The sequence below is a fragment of the Aspergillus tanneri genome, assembly GCF_003426965.1.
Source record: "Aspergillus tanneri strain NIH1004 chromosome Unknown AapTan_1_pilon_pilon_pilon, whole genome shotgun sequence".
Classification (NCBI taxonomy): Eukaryota; Fungi; Ascomycota; class Eurotiomycetes; order Eurotiales; family Aspergillaceae; genus Aspergillus; species Aspergillus tanneri.
Window position 1 is genome coordinate 1,634,995 of NW_022984628.1, and position 16,383 is coordinate 1,651,377.

General features: G+C 48.9%; 5 protein-coding genes across 5 annotated transcripts; 2 read left to right on the forward strand and 3 right to left on the reverse strand.

The window, feature by feature from the left end:
* Positions 1–45: 45 nt before the first annotated feature.
* On the reverse strand, positions 46–1,217 carry trr1 (thioredoxin-disulfide reductase TRR1; the record flags this gene model as incomplete). Its single annotated transcript, XM_033567252.1, has 3 exons — positions 46–173; positions 239–1,138; positions 1,196–1,217. 3 exons carry the CDS (start codon positions 1,215–1,217, stop codon positions 46–48), a joined length of 1,050 nt encoding a protein of 349 aa, XP_033429247.1.
* A 3,913-nt stretch (positions 1,218–5,130) lies between these two features.
* ATNIH1004_002566 (oxidase ustYa family protein) lies at positions 5,131–5,927 on the forward strand (the record flags this gene model as incomplete). Its single annotated transcript, XM_033567253.1, has 5 exons — positions 5,131–5,185; positions 5,237–5,446; positions 5,499–5,577; positions 5,644–5,771; positions 5,830–5,927. The coding sequence occupies 5 exons, from the start codon at positions 5,131–5,133 to the stop codon at positions 5,925–5,927; spliced, it is 570 nt and encodes a 189-aa protein (XP_033429248.1).
* Positions 5,928–6,522: 595 nt separating this feature from the next.
* ATNIH1004_002567 (uncharacterized protein) lies at positions 6,523–6,840 on the reverse strand (the record flags this gene model as incomplete). Its single annotated transcript, XM_033567254.1, has 1 exon — positions 6,523–6,840. The coding sequence occupies one exon, from the start codon at positions 6,838–6,840 to the stop codon at positions 6,523–6,525; it is 318 nt and encodes a 105-aa protein (XP_033429249.1).
* Positions 6,841–6,873: 33 nt separating this feature from the next.
* ATNIH1004_002568 (uncharacterized protein) lies at positions 6,874–11,431 on the reverse strand (the record flags this gene model as incomplete). The annotated part of the gene is made up of 6 exons (XM_033567255.1): positions 6,874–7,646; positions 7,705–8,000; positions 8,059–8,261; positions 8,316–8,441; positions 8,523–9,790; positions 9,880–11,431. 6 exons carry the CDS (start codon positions 11,429–11,431, stop codon positions 6,874–6,876), a joined length of 4,218 nt encoding a protein of 1,405 aa, XP_033429250.1.
* Positions 11,432–13,450: 2,019 nt separating this feature from the next.
* Positions 13,451–16,006, forward strand: kexB (kexin kexB; the record flags this gene model as incomplete). The annotated part of the gene is made up of 2 exons (XM_033567256.1): positions 13,451–15,201; positions 15,277–16,006. 2 exons carry the CDS (start codon positions 13,451–13,453, stop codon positions 16,004–16,006), a joined length of 2,481 nt encoding a protein of 826 aa, XP_033429251.1.
* Positions 16,007–16,383: the final 377 nt, after the last annotated feature.

Sequence of the window (16,383 nt, forward strand, 5' to 3'; positions counted from 1 at the left end):
ACTTTCATGATAGAAATTCATGAGATAAAAAGGAGAGATATTTCGCTAAAGAAGAGGGTTTGACTTGCGTTCTGCGACATCGGCCTTCTCGGTTTCAGTGACGGGGTTCTCCTTGTGGGATTCGGATTCGGCGATGAACTTCTCGGCTTCGAGAGCGGCGATGCAGCCGGATCCTGTATGTGGTTAGTTAGCTTATATATATATATAAAGGAATTTAAGTAAAGAGGGATAGACGTACCGGCACTGGTGATGGCCTGGCGGTATCGCTTGTCCTGAACGTCACCACAGGCGAATACACCCTCACGGCTGGTGTAGCTGGTGCTGGGTTTGGTCTGGATGTAACCCTCGTCGTCGAGATCGATCTGGCCCTTGACCAGGGTGGTGGCGGGGTCGTGACCCACGGCGTAGAAGAGACCGTTGGCGTCGACGACCTCTTCCTGGCCGGAGATGGTATCCTTGACGCGGAGGTGGGTCATCAGACCCATGGGCTTGTTCTCTCCCAGAACCTCGGTGGCCACGGTGTTGAAGCGAACGGTGACCTTGGGGTGGGCCAGGAGACGGCTGGCCATGGCCTTGCTGGCACGCAGCTTGTCGCGACGGACCAGGACGGTGACGCTGCTGCCGTACTTGGCCAGGAACATCGCCTCCTCGGCGGCTGAGTCCCCGCCACCGATGACGAACAGAGGCTTGTTGCGGAAGATGGGCACCGCTCCGTCACAGACGGCGCAGGCGCTGATTCCGTTCTGCCAGTAGGCCTCCTCGCCGGGCAGGTTCAGGCGACGGGCGTTGGCACCCGTGGCGATGATCACGGCGTCCGCGGTGCGAGCGGGCTCGTTGTCAGGGCCGTCATTCCATTCCGTCCACAACTTGAAGGGTCTCTGAGACAGGTCGACCTTCGATATGGTCTCGGTGATCACCTCGGTACCAAACCGGACCGACTGCTTGCGCATGCTTTCCATCAACTCCGTGCCATTCACGCCCTCAGGGAAACCGGGGAAGTTCTCGACGTCGGTGGTGGTGGTGAGCTGACCACCTGCGGCGGTGCCGTTGGCCAGCATACCCTCATAGAGGACGGGTTTCAGTTCCGCTCGCGAGAGATAGATCGCGGCGGTGTGCGCGGCGGGGCCAGAGCCGATAACTGTATAGGGTCAGTATCCTCCAGATGGGACTGGGAAAAATCGATGGGGATACTCACTAACTACTTTCGAGTGCACCATTCTGGATGAATTGACGCGCAGGGGCGTCGAGAACGGAGAGGATAAAACCGAGGCAGACGGAGAGGAATTCTGGTGCAGGGAGGAGGCAGCGGCAGCAGTCAACCCTAGTGAGGAGCGAAGGGAGGAGAAAGGGAAGCGGCGAAATGCGGAGGAGAACAGTTTGACGGCGTTGGAGGGAGTGATGGGGAAAAGAAGAGAAGGAGAGGGAAAGGCGAGGTTAAATGATTCTTGGTCTTTGGGAGAGGAGGGGCGGATTTCTGAGGGTGGGGACGAGAGTGGAAAATGGCGACTGATTAGCTAAGAAGGGGCACGAACAGGGCCTGAGGCAGAGGGACGGGAATATGCGATGACCAATGGCTTTGGGATACCGAAGGACCGGGGGGGGTAGATGGACGAGAATCGAATGGAATGGGCCAAAGACCAGACAAGAAACGATCGTGGGGCTTCTACTGAATATTGTTCAATAGATTGAACGAACTTCAATGAAGCATTAGGAATCATCTGCGGCTAGACCAGGTCACGTGAATGCTTAGGCAGCAAGGCCGCTGGCGGGCCGAGACCACCTTTGCTTACTAGAGAATGAAAGGTGACCGTCAGATAATTAAAACATCAATGGATGGTACGTGCCGGTTAATTCGGTAACCCCATCACATGACTTGTTTCGGTCCACCGTCGCATCGGAACACGCGTGTGAACTGACACCCGAGATAGAAGAGCTCTTTGAGCAGCCGCATGAAGAACTTGACTGCCGTTGACCACTGTAGCTAGGTGATATTAACACCACACTAGCCCTTTCAGTGTATTAATTATTAATCTGTCTGCTTCATCGACACCACGATCCGGGTTCCAGATAATAGCCATTCACCGAACACAACTATAGTGAATGCAAGAGGCGCACTCGGAATGCTCATCTCCATCCTCGCTTCCAGCATGTCGAATTACCTGATTTACTTTGTCAACCCATAATCATAATATGAGAAGGGGGGATGGTATCGACTCGAGATTTTGGGAGCCCTCACCTCCTCGATGGACCAGCACGACAGCCCTGGGGAGTGTCTCAAGGCTCGGGTAAAACCTGGCCAGCAGTCTAGCTCTGTAAAGACCGGGGTCGCCGGGAATGTCGTTTCTAGACTGGCCGTAACCTGCTTACCAGCTTTCGAAGAAGGCTGAAGGCCTAGTCCTGGAAAGTTGGTTGTACAGTCTTGCTTACCAGAACTTTCACGTATTGGTGGCCATGTAGCCACCGCTATAGATGTCATGTCCCCTTTTCCTTTATGCTGAGTTTCTGATTAAAACTTCAGTATTTTGTATACTATTTAGTACATTGTATTAAAATTAAGTTTTTATTCTTGGAGCATTATTAGATTAAGGGTATAGGAATCATACACAACCACCAAGTTGCGAATCTTTTTGCGGCGTCTTTTTGCGGCTCAAAGCTGTTCCATCCTAGGCACTATAAATTGGAGACTGGCTGTGAACTTTTTTTTTTTTGGAGGAGAGTGGGGGTCAGTTTCTCCAAAGCTAGAAACTGCATCTTTTCTTTGCGTAGTTATCATTTTAAACTAATATTCCACCTTTATCTAGTTTTTCCACTTTCTAATGCACTCCTAACACTTCTGCTACAATGTTAGAGGGTACAAAATCCAACTTCTTATGTGAACTTCACGCCATAATAACATCCCCCCCCCAGAGTCCATACAGCTTCACAGCTCTTAGTTAGGACCTTACGTCTTTAGTCTATTCAGATTAATCTTCCACACCTCACTTACTGGCCGCTCTAATAAAGAAGGCAAATAGCCACTAAAGTTGGAGGGGGAAAAAAAAAGTGGTCTCCTTGTTATGTCTCAACCAAACTATTAAGGATACATGTGCATCACACTCCTTGTTGCACCTACTGGCAAATTAACATAGACTGCGGGCGCTGCAACAACTGCAATTGATCAACTGCCTCCCTTTATTAAGCTGGAATAATCAGCTATTAGCTACTTTATATACTACCCTACGTACATAGCTCCTTAGATAGGCACTATACTTAAACTGCAATATACAAATAGAGTAATAGCCAAGTTTCATTCTGGGAGAAACAAACGGTGAATAATAGAAAAGCAATGATGACCAGATAGGCACGTAGAGAGTTAAAAAAATAAGTCTAGGAATTTACAGCCCCATTCCAAGACATATCAACATTCAAACCACGAGGAATACCCCCATTCCAAGCCATGTCAACATCCAAATCACGAGCAATGATTGCTTTTTTTCCAGCTTTTTCAACTAAAACCCCATTCCAAGCCATGTCGTTGTGTAAATCACGAGCAGCATTTTTGTCAGCTGCTGCATTTCCTGGTGCGATATACGTTAGGTCATAGACTAAGAAGGGAGTTGAGTAAAGGGCAAGGTGTGCCATTCAACAGACCACGTGTAGGTACTGCCTGTGCTGCGGTAACAAGTACCATCAGGCCAAAGAGATTCTGAATTTGCATCGTTCTTGGGAATGTAATATTGGGGGTTGAAAGTGGAGATATTGGATATTTAGGGTTAGATTGGAAAGCGACAAGGACGTGTAAAGCTTTCTTGAATGATTTTATTCTTCAGTGTCACTGCTACAAGGGAATTGAGATAGTTTATACGAATTTATGTCTAGTCATTCTGATGCAGCACATGCTTATTCAACTATGTCGGGCGATGTCGGTAGATGCAAGATAGCATATTTTATATTTACTGCTTAGAATGGGACAATCCTCAATCCGTAGAAAGGGATATGCCCGTACACCCATGACCATACGCAATCAAGCATTGCAGTAGTGTTACCTGAAAGCGTAGACTCGGCCTGAAAGACACCCGTCGCTCTTCTATTGGCATTTACCGAGACCTACGCAATGCTGACGGGGATTGACACAGTCTTCCAATTAGAAGTACTGAACGTACATACAAGATGGTATGTAGTTATGATGTGGCCATACATGTGCACTGTGCTAGTTGCTCGACCTCACTTCGAGCATTAACAATTGCATTTAAAGGACACTACATATAGTCGCAAGGGTATCCGAACTATCCTAAAGGCGGATGTATCAGAGTAAGGAGTGGTCGTCCTATCTTAAAGGATCTGCTAATAGTCGATCATATACAAGGAACACCATCGAAAATGTAATCCGGGTGATGCAATCTATACCCCAATTTGTATATTTATAGTAATACGCAGTTGACTTCTTAATCTATAGCTGAGTGTTGCCTGGCAGGTTAATAGTGCTGACTACACTCTGCATGATACAGTCAATATTCCAAGGTCGCTTGACCGCTACTGAGGAGTTCCAAGTTGCTGGGATCTACCAGCGTAAGTCACTTACCCCTTAGTATTAACAGTTAGCACCTCTGGTCAAGTTCTTTTTGCATTGTGTTGTCACCCTGAGCTCCCTGGTTATGCTTTTTCACTGCTGTGAACACTGCTCCCACCCCAGACCTCTATTGGGATCAACAAATCGCCGTTTGCTTCTTCCACAAAACCATCTGAAGATATGGAAAAATACACTCCATTAAACGATCATTGCGGTTCAACACCTCGAGCGAGCGTTTCTGAGGTTGATCCATTCCTCGATACGAGAGGCACACCCTACCCACGGAAACTATTTTATCAGCGGCATCTCAAGGCAGTCGTCGTACATCTACTCTTGTTCTCAGGAAATGGTTTACTGTTAGCTCTAGTCTTAAGATTCTACAAGGGCAACTGCTCTTATGGCATACATGGGCCGGACCTAGTATACAGTAAGTACGGCCAGCTTTATAGTTCTCCAAGACTGAGAAAAGTAATACATAACCAGCACCGATCAAAGACGCGCTAGAATATGAAGTTCAAAAATGGGACCATACGCCATTATTTTTTACCAATGGTTCTGTTAATCCCAATCGTCAAGCTAAAATGCTTGGACCTCCTTCATCAGAGACGGATGATGCTTGGGCTGAGCTCCTTCAGTGTAGGCCTTTCACTGGTAGCTCACAGTATGACATCTGATATCTCCAAATAGGGTTTAACATTCGTCTCTCCGAAGATGAACTCGGTGAATATCGTGATAACCCTGGCCTGGTGAAACTCTCCGATGGGACTGGATATGCCGGCAGTCTCTCTACGTACCACTCGCTGCACTGTCTCAAGCGTTTGCATCACTTGCTATATTTCGATGAGTATTACCCTGGCCGTACAGAGATGCAGGCGAATGAGATAAAATGGCACGGCGGTAGGTCTGATTACTATCTACTATGCTAACAATGCTGACTCTAGCATACCAGAGCACTGTTTAAAGATTCTCATTCAAACGGTAAAATGCAACCCCGACCTCAGTCTCTTTCCGTACCAATGGACTTCCGAGTAAGCTTTATGTCCCTTGATTATTTCACCTGTGTAAAGAACATAGATTGATAAGTCTCTGAATAGTGAGCGCATCCCAATTGCACTTGATGTTGGACATCACCAGTGCTATAATTGGAAGCGTATCGATGACTGGATGAAGAATCGAAGTTTTGATATCTACGCACCCGGTCTAGTGGTGCATCCTGTTTTAGGTATGTGGCGATGGCTGGTCTAACTGTCTTCCTACACTCTTATTGACGATAGCATTAGGCGTGGAGGCATATGATGAAAGCACGGCCAATGTAACAGGCATTGCATATGGCGACTTGCTGGCGGATGCAATTCGAAATGGGGAGATTGAAGTCTGACATAATATATTAAATGTAACAGATAGCAAAGTTGGCTTTCCTTAAAAGTAAAAACTCAATCTTCGGCTTTCATTAGTATAGATATGACTATATTGTTTCATTGAACCAATCTTAAAATAGCAGAAATAATAAGTATTAAAACCAAACATCTTCAGGTTCACAATCTTCCGCATACTAGCTGGTACGCACATCATCGCAGTCAGCAGCTATTAATACAAGACTAAAATAGCATAGCGGACATATAACAACTAGGTCAGACCCTAGTTTATGGAGACATTATTAAACTTCGGCAGAGAATGTTTAATACCACTGAACTATTACATCAGCAAACACCTCCAAAATAATGCTTTTCTTAACACTTCGAGTTGACTATTCGAGACCCCAGTAGTTCATATACAGCGTCTGTGCAGTTCGCATACTATATTCCATACCCATTGTGGTATCCTCGGGGAGATCCGCGAAATGACTGAGAAACGCAATATTGGTAGCGCTCTGAGGGATAACAAATGGACGATCCTCCTCACTGCGTGTTTGAAATGCTGCAGTTCCTAGGGGCTCTCCACAGGGAATTGTCGATGCTGTATCCTGAAATGGTTCATAGGGAATTGCGAGAAGGCAGAGGACCTCTGTGAAAATCTCTGCCAGAGCAGGCAAACATGGCCTTCTTGATGAAGTTGCCCTCGCTAGGGGGGTTCAAAGCATATCCCCACATGATGTTCACATAGTTTGACCGTGTAGCGATGACTGGCTGGTGTGGGATACTAATGGTGAGATCCCAGTTGCTATCCACCAGAGAGAGCATGACACCAGTTCCTGGGTGATTATGAGTGAGTTCCTCATAATACTTCATAAATATTTCTCCGCGGAGATTGGTCGTGAATGTTTTGATGTCTGATTCCAGAACTAAAATCATCACAAAGAAGGAAAAAAAAGAAAAAACCGAAGATCATCCCAATCCAAACCACTTGTTGCGTTTCGGAATCACCCGTCCACCAGTTTCTTCGTCCCGGACCATCGTCTCCGGCCGCATGCTGGCACTCTCATGAATATGATCCCGTCTGGGAGCTCGTGCATAGTCCTGTTGCCCATCGTAGTCTGCCTCGTCGTCAAACTCCTCCTCGCTCATCCCCATCTCTGCTTCGGTATCTCCTCCAGAGGGACCGTCCGCTTTCTTCCTGCGCACCCCCAGCCATTTCCTCCATCCTTTGGGCACAGGCGTCGCCGGAGGATCGTATTCGGTTCCATCGTATCGTAAAGCCGGTATGAGGATCTTATATGGCGTGCTGATTCCCGAAGGGTCCCGCGGGTTGAGTTCCAAATTCAATGTGATGGATAAGCCTCCCTCCAGGTTGACAAACCCACCAGCGCCATCTTCATACTGTTTCTTCTTGGCCCCCTTTTGACTGAGATTGGTAGGTCGGCGTAGGAATGGACCCGGCCTGAACTCCGCTGGTTGGGGAAAGTAGCTATCACCCGTTTCCGCTGGCGGGAATGGGCCATCCATACTCATCCGTCGTCCCGTATAGTTGCCTCCCAGGTTGAACTCTTTGGTTGGTGGTTTGCCTCGCTGCGAGAGTCGCCGCAGAAGACCTCCGCCGCCACCTCCCCCTTGGGGCCGGTCCCCGCGCGTTAAGGACAGGGTCCTTTGAAGTCTTCCGAGACGAGGCTCCTCGACTGGTAAGGGGGATTGAGGCTCTGGTGTTCCTGGTGGGGTAGAGCCTACATCCAGTCAGGTTGCAAGGTACATTAAGGAGGAAAACTAAAAGGGCACACTTACCAGGCTGATACTGACGGATGGAGCACCAGTTACGCCGGGGTAGTAGCCGTTTATTATTCCGCGGCTTGTTACTGACGTCGTGCGTGAAAATAGGGATCATATCTTCATCGGTATTAGTATCCAGGTGATGCACTCGGTTGTGCTTATTTAGTGTGTCGGAGATAATTTCAGTTTCAGGCATGTCGGCAATCGACGAAGAAATAATGTTGGGCATGTATCGATAATCCCTGTCCTTAGGGATGTTCAACTTAGGGTTCGAGTAGAACTCGCCGATGGCAGCCAGGTGCACATCGCCACTGTAACATTTGGCTGTCAGACACTCTTCCCCTCAAAAAGTATGAGAAGATCGCCTACCTCAGAATAGTCACCCGCACGGATTTGTCCGCTGCGAGGTCTTGAAGGTCTTCGATCAAATATGTCCGCTCGGACTTGTGATGCTTCGCTGTCCAATGGTCGTCGAAGATTTCGACCTTTCCGCCATTCTTGCTTACAAAACCGCCAAATACCCCGGCTTTGCCCAACGATTTCCTACTGTTCAGGATGTTTTTAACCATTGCCTAAGTGGACCGTTAGCAACCAATGCACATCACTTGTTGAAAATCGCAACGTACAACCCGAGGATATGCAAGCGGAATGCTCAACAGAACTAACAAGTGCTTGGTTTCTCCCCTAATAATCTCACGATGGCATCGGTCCCATATCAAATCGCATGTCTGCTCGCTGAGGATTTCATCACTCTGTGGCATAGTCAGCCTTGCGGGATTTTTCTTTTTCTTTTTTTTTTTTTTCACCGGTTGGGAAATGTAAAATCATCCTACCATTCGCTCCGTTCTGCAGTCTAGTCCCAGAAGTGCCATTCCATCGCCCAAGGACATGAACAGATTCCGGCTCCGTTGGTTGATATATGGCCCGGGCTGGGCTCCAAGTAGCCAGCTGGGCTCCTCTGCTTCGGTCTCTTCCGGGACACTGTGATGCTGGAAGAGCAAGTAGTATTTGAACGCAATGTTGCCCACTCCGGAGATCACAGGCGTTCCCATGAACTCATCGGGATAGGACCCGAACCCTTCAACGATCTCGTGGTCGTTCCACATATTGGTCGAGGGGATCTGCGAGCTCGCCAGCGAGTAGAGTCCTTGCGAGAACCACTCCGAGTAGTGTTCAAGGAAGGAGCTCTCCAACTCCGCCCTGAACTCGGGGCTGAATGGGACGTCATATTTCTCGTGCACATTCTTGATCTTGACCCATTCCTGGAAATGCGCGGACTCCGCAGTTACCTTATCGTTGAAGATCTGATCGCCACCGCCGATCATGGCGTGGAATGGGCGGGTCTGATGCTCATTGAGTACATCTCGCCACAACGGGTCAGGGCCACAGAATTTGTCGGAATCGACCCCCGGACTGAACCCGTTGCAAGTATGGAACATGATGTTCATTGACTGACCGCGGGCTGGCACCCAGAATCCAAGAGCCGGTCCCTGATTAAGACGATAGGCCACACGCTGCTGCGTCTGTCCTAGTTCCACTTCTAGATTAAACTTCCAAAAAGTGACATCTCTTCCTGGGTCAGCATAAAGACGAGACCCGGCAATTTCTTTGTAGGCTCCAGCTGTCTCCCCATCCCACTGGTGGAGTCTATTGGCAGAAGTCGGCTGCTTAACTCCCTCGCTGCTGTAATCGACCAGACTGGGGGACATCTCGTAAATTCCGTCGTCATTTTCAACAAATGATAGATCCACCTCTTCTTCGGTATGTTCCACCGGTTTAACGTAGAGTGCTCTGCCGTCTCGGCCTAATTTCATGAGCCCAGCTGTTGGGTCCACGTATTCAGGAGGGAGTTGAGCATTCTCGCCGCTCACTACAGGTGGAGGGGGTGGTAGAAGGTCCATCGGCTGCGCGAACACCCTTAGAGTGGGCGGTGGTTCATATGTAGAGCGGGAGTCTTTCGTCACGATCAATATACTGCCTCTCCATGTCTCCTTGTCAAATGGACCACTTGGTCCATCGATCCGAACCCGCTTCAGTCCTGCATAGCGAAGTAGCGGACCACACTTTAGAAATATAGGTGGCTGGAAGCGATTGGCTTTGGCTGTCCGGAATTACAAAGTTAGTCTCTAGATTCAAAAGCTGGAGCTAGAAATTGAGGAGTAAATTTGTTTCCTCATATGAAATACTCACGTGCTAGCTTCTGAGCTGGTGGCTTCTGATAGCTATTTGGCAGCGCTCTGCTCCTTCGGCGGTCGCTCCCTCCGCCTTCCCACCAGGCCTTGCTTCTGTCCATGTCAAAATGTTGGAAATCAAAATCAGAAGCTCCAAGTCGTGCAATCGGAGCGGTTCTCCATTCCGACAGAGGAGGAGGTGTCGGCGGCGGGACATTAAACGACACCGTTTGTTTTTTAGACCTCGGCTGCAGTTTCGTCTCATTATCGACATCTGGTAGTGCAATTGAGATGGGTTTATCCGTTACTTGATCAGAGGCAGGAACAGCCGATGGAGGTTCAGCCGTAGTCGTATTTTCAGTAGCAAGAGAGCTCATCGCGGAGAGATCGTTCTTCCTGATAGACTGTGTCGCAGGTTTACTTTGAGTAGCCACGGAATTCGGATATGGCTGCTGTGCCAACATCGGAGCACTTGCCTGTTCTGGATTGGCCATTTCCGAGGACTCGCGGGATGAAAAGGCTCGAGTGACAGGAGCATTGCTAGGAACTTCATCATCCCTATGAATAGGTTGATCTACTAGAGGTGGATCCATGCGATTATCACCAGCGCGGTGACTCACAGACACTGCCCGTCTGGGAGCGCTACCTGTTCTCATGACTGGGATGGATGTCAGCTTGCCATCAGAGTGCTGTGAATATTGAGGTGGTGGCCCTCTGCTGCGGGTAGGTTTTGTTCTTGTAGGTGGTCCTTGTCCAAGAGGGTCTATCCCTCCGATTCCTTCAGAAGCGAAGCGTCGATGATCTGGTCGCTTGACATTCTGGGCAATAGGTTGCTGTGGTGCGTTTTGCTGTTCAGGAGCCGCTCTCTGGGACATCTCGATTCCAGGCTCGTGGCTATTTGATGCTATCTTGCTTTGGGGTGCTTTTTGCACCATCTCCCGCTGCCGATTGTCGCCGCCAGATTTCTGCCGTGCCATTCGTTCTTTTAACCTTGTCTCGGCTTCCAAGACCCTAGCTCGTTTTTCTTCCTTGCTGATTCCGCTCAGAGTCACTTCAAGCTTTTGTAGGGGCGACCGATCGGAAGCCCAGTCACGTCGGTGTTCGGCTGTAGAGCGCACGGTATTTGATCGACTTAATAGTGGCGGTTGACTCTTTGAAGGGGGAGACACTTGGCGTATGTTTTCTTGCTTCAAAATATGTGGATCAGCGCCGTTGCCTCTCCATCCATCAGGCCTATTGGTTGAGACCGGAGGCTCTGGTGGTAACGGTTTATCTATCCAACTTGGATTCTCCTGTCGATGTAGATCTTTAGTTCTAGCAGAGAACGAACGGGATATATGCCGAGTTTGTGCTCCAGGTGGGTTGCCTCTGTTTGTTCTCGAACGTGTGTGAAGCGCTTCCGGGATTCTGGTATCGTATTCGCTGTTGCCTTCATGATCCATCTCGACAGGGTTGGTAGTGTCTTGATCTCGTCGAGTGTGCGCTGGTGTCTGCAGTGCATCATTGGGAGGAGTTTGTGGAGGAGACAAGGCATCCCCATTTAGAGGTGCCCGATAGGTTACTGCGGCCATTCTTCCAACTCCTTGATATCTGACACCTTCCAGGAGTCTCTAACACGCTGGTAGAGAGTAGCCTGGTGTATTTGGCATGCGATTGTTTTGTTCAAATCTAGACTACCGCAGTCAGCTTTATTCTCCTACAGAAAATCATTGTGGAATCGCGCAAGACAGATGAATGAAACTGTACAGAGATGAAGTTGAATTGATGGACGTACTAGGGATGCGAAGACGTTGTATGAATATGGTAGCAACCACTTTGGAGAGAATGGTTTACAGCCACCACGATTGCCAGAGAAGAATTAATTTCTATCCACGTGTAGTAATAAGAAATCGGAAGACAGTTAATAATAGTACATGAGGGAAATCACACTGATGGGCAGAGCCGCTCGATCTGACGCTGCGCAATGGTGGGGAATTTTGAGCGCAACTGTAGTATACGAGTCAGTCGCAGATGGATTGAACTATACCACCAGCCGTGACAGTTAAGAAGGAAGACAAGGAACAATGAGGATGAGAGGGAAGAAGATGTAAATACGACAACACAAGTCTCACCAAAAAAGAAAAATAAAAAGATGTGGTGCCCAACGGATCCAAAGGCAGAATATAAGCAGAGGATGAATCGCATCGAGATTAACCCGGTGGCTGGCGGCCCAGCCCTCTCGTGCTCATCACCATGGCGGGGCCCTTTTTTTCCCTCCTGCACGACAAGAAACTTCAAACTTGAACGGCCGCCTGGTTTCTCCCAAAAAGAATGATCCAGTTCGAAGTCCTTCGCAGCCCGACCATCCAATGAGGGTCCTGCGTGTGCGTCAGATACTACAGATTCGATGATTTCGATCCCATCGAAGATCTCCATCTCCACCTTTTGCAGGACTGACTAACAAGCGGTGTACTCTTTCTCTTCGCATCTGTCGCATTGATCGTGGTTTCGTATCCATGGTCTCGGAGAATTAAAAATTAAATACAAATAAAGAAAAAAAAAGCCGTGCATCCAGTATTGTATTTGAATTAAAGATATGTCTCGAAGATAGTATAGAGCACCCAACCTAGCTTTTTTTCCCCCTGCACCAACCTGCATCGTACGGGTATACTCTATATTTTTATAGGCTGCAGTCCAGAAGCATTCTGTAGAACCTCAAGAAGCATTCTACGTCCCAGTTCCATCACCATATGCCTGAAAGCGCTTTGTCTCTGCTACTTCGGGAAGTACAGAGTAACGATGCCGTGATCTATTGGCTTCATAGGTTTACGTGGGAATTGATGGCATACTGATGATTACCTGAGAATATTGCTACTGCCTAAGAATACGATCTTTCGACCATGCCCAGGGATGATCAACTCTAGCCTATTCTTGGAATCAGCATGTCACTTGTAGGTAAGAGTAGGAGGTCCCTGGATAGAGACTATAGAGCGTAATTCATATCCCCAAAGACTGATAATAGACTCTTGAAGACAGACCCGGAATTGGTTGACTAAATAGCCGAACTATTATTTTTCTTTCTTTTTTATTTTTTTTTTATTTCGTTCTCTGAATCTCCCTAGGGCCAACAGCATTTGCTGTGTGTTGCCCCCTGTAAGGAGTTACTTTTACGACACGAAGACGTGTCCTGTTGAGTCCTTCATCATTCGACTCCGAATAAAGAAAAGAAAAGAAAAGTCTCTCCGATTATCTATTCTCGCTCTGAAGAATAAAGAATTCCATCAGGTCTGCAGGCAGATACGACTGGTGAACCTGGACTAATTTTCCAACCTGTGGAGATCATTGGGCGGACAGCTCAGGAGTTCCCCGTGATTTTGTCCCTTCGGAGGAACGGGCTACCGCTTTTCTTCCGTCATCTATCATTCTTGGAGCTGTGCCCAGCAGCAACTGATCCAGCCCTTCCCTAATATCTAGTTCTATCGTGGGATTCTATTTTTCTTCTCGAATTTTAAAACAATCACCTCCTCCCATCCCTGGTCTGGTACCGTCTCCGTTCATGGCAATCGTCCAATCTATCCTGACCTCGCCTTCCTGCTGAAGGTGTCCTAACCATGCGTCTTCTTGACACGGTAGCCGTAGCATTTGGCTTACTCTGTGCTACCACTGCCTCTCTTCATCCTCATCGCTCCTACGAGACTCACGATTTCTTTGCGCTCCACCTCGATGACTCCGTCTCTCTACCGGATATTGCCCAGCGATTGGGCGCTCGCTACGAAGGTCAAATAGGCGAACTGACCGGTCACCACACATTTTCCGTGCCTCGCGAAGGGAATGAGAACGTTGAGATCTTACTAGAACGTGCGCGTGTCCGAAGGAAACTAAGGCGGCGCTCCGACGGTGGCGATCTCTCGTTGGATAGAGATGGGGAACTGGACGGCATACTATGGTCCCAGAAACTGGTTCCAAAGAAACGGTTGCACAAGAGGTTACCCCCGCCGGAGAACCTTCCACGGGTTTCTGCTAGAGCTAAGGAGAATGCATTGGCTGTTGAAATTCAGAGGGATATCGCCTCGGTACTCAAGATCACCGATCCGATTTTCAATGGACAATGGCATCTTTTCAATACTGTGCAAGTGGGACATGACATGAATGTGACGGGTGTCTGGCTGGAGGGTATCACGGGGCGTAACGTCACCACGGCGGTGGTTGACGATGGGCTAGATATGGATAGCGGTGACCTTGAGCCGAATTACTTTGCTAAGGGCTCTTACGATTTCAACGAGATGCGACCGGAACCGAAGCCCCTTCTAGATGACGACAATCATGGCACCCGGTGCGCCGGCGAGATTGCGGCCGCTAGGAATGACGTTTGCGGTGTGGGTATGGCATATGACAGTAAAGTTGCGGGCATCCGGATCCTGTCCAAAATCATTGATGATAAAGACGAGGCAGAAGCGATTAACTTTGGTTATCAAGACAACGATATCTACTCGTGCTCCTGGGGCCCTCCTGATGATGGTGCTACAATGGAAGCGCCTGGGATACTAATTAGAAAGGCCATGGTTAATGGCGTTCAACGGGGCCGAGGCGGGAAAGGCTCTATATTCGTCTTCGCCGCGGGTAATGGTGCCGTCTACGGCGACAATTGCAACTTCGACGGCTATACCAATAGTATATATAGTATTACTGTCGGTGCAATTGATCGGGAGGGGAACCACCCGAGTTACTCGGAGTCCTGCTCCGCCCAGTTGGTGGTGGCTTACAGCAGTGGACTTACCGATGCAATTCATACTACCGACGTTGGTGCCAACAAATGCTATTCATCTCACGGCGGAACCTCAGCCGCGGGCCCGTTGGCTGCGGGCGCTATTGCCCTTGCTCTTAGTGTGCGGCCAGATCTGACGTGGCGCGATGCACAGTACCTGATGGTAGAAACAGCGGTCCCTGTTAACGAGAACGATGGGAGCTGGCAGGTCACCAAGAGCGGGAAAAAGTTCAGCCACGATTGGGGGTTTGGGAAAGTAGATACCTATTCGCTGGTCCAGAAATCGAAGACTTGGGAACTCGTGAAGCCTCAGGCGTGGTTTCATTCGCCATGGCTCCGGGTGGAGCATGAAATCCCACAGGGCAACAAGGGTCTCGTCAGTTCGTACGAAGTGACCAAGGATACTATGAAGAAGGCGAACATGCAAAGGCTTGAACATGTAACTGTGACCATGAATGTCAACCACACACGCCGTGGAGATCTTAGTGTGGAACTGCGCAGCCCGGATGGCATCGTCAGTCATTTAAGTACCACGAGAAGGTCGGATAATGCAAACGTGGGCTACGTCGATTGGACATTTATGACCGTGGCGCACTGGTATGCCCTCTTTTTCCTGATCGCAGTCCCACATTTATGGGGGTCAATTTTTGACCTGCTAATTATGGCCTTTAGGGGAGAATCTGGAATCGGGAAGTGGACTGTCATAGTTAAGGACACGGTTGTCAATGGGGAGGTCGGCAAATTCGTTGACTGGCGACTTAATCTATGGGGGGAGGCCATCAACGGCGCTAAGCAGCCACTCCATCCTCTCCCTAGCGAACACGACGACGATCACAGCATCGAAGATGCGACCGTGGCAACTACCAGCGTTGACCTGGGCCCAACCAAGACAGATGCACCGAATACAGTCACCGATGGCGTGGATCGCCCTGTGAACGCAAAACCCAGCGCAACTCCTACAGAAGAAGCTCCCACTCCGGTAGCGACTCCTACTACAACAAGCGCCACTGAGGCACCATCTCCGACAACTACTTCGGACAGCTTCCTCCCCTCCTTTTTCCCCACATTCGGTGCGTCGAAACTGACTCAGGTATGGATCTACGCAGCGATAGGGTCGATTATCGTCTTCTGCATAGCACTGGGTGTCTACTTCCATGTTCAACGGCAAAAACGCTTGCGGAACGACCCGATGGATGACTACGACTTTGAGATGATCGAGGGTGATGACGAACTACATGCAGCGACTGGACAGACCTCTCGCACCCAACGTCGGGGCGGAGAACTCTATAACGCCTTCGCAGGGGAAAGCGACGAGGAGTCTCTATTTAGTGATGAAGAGGACGGACCTTATAGAGATCAGTCTGGCAGTGAGGATCAGACTGGACAGAGCAGTTCCCACTGAGAACATCATTGAAAGCGATTTTCGTTTGCATCTTTGTCTTTTTTTGTTTATTTTTTTTGGGGGGTATGCCTGTCTCTGGGAGCTTTTGAGATGCCATTTACATTATTGCACCACTTTGATTTCCGATGCCCTTGTCAATGACGTTCAATGAAGAGATGGAGAAGAGCATGTATGCATGTATATATACATATTCGGGCGGACTGAGATTCCAAAGAGAAATAAAAGATGCATAACTACGGATGAGGTACAGGTCGGGCGACCTCGATCAACTTTTGAACGATTCACAGGACCTGTAACCTGGGTAAATGCGGATGAGCTATGATAGATACCCGTCTTAGTCATCACAGTCTTGGCGCGATGACGCTGTTTCCGCTTCT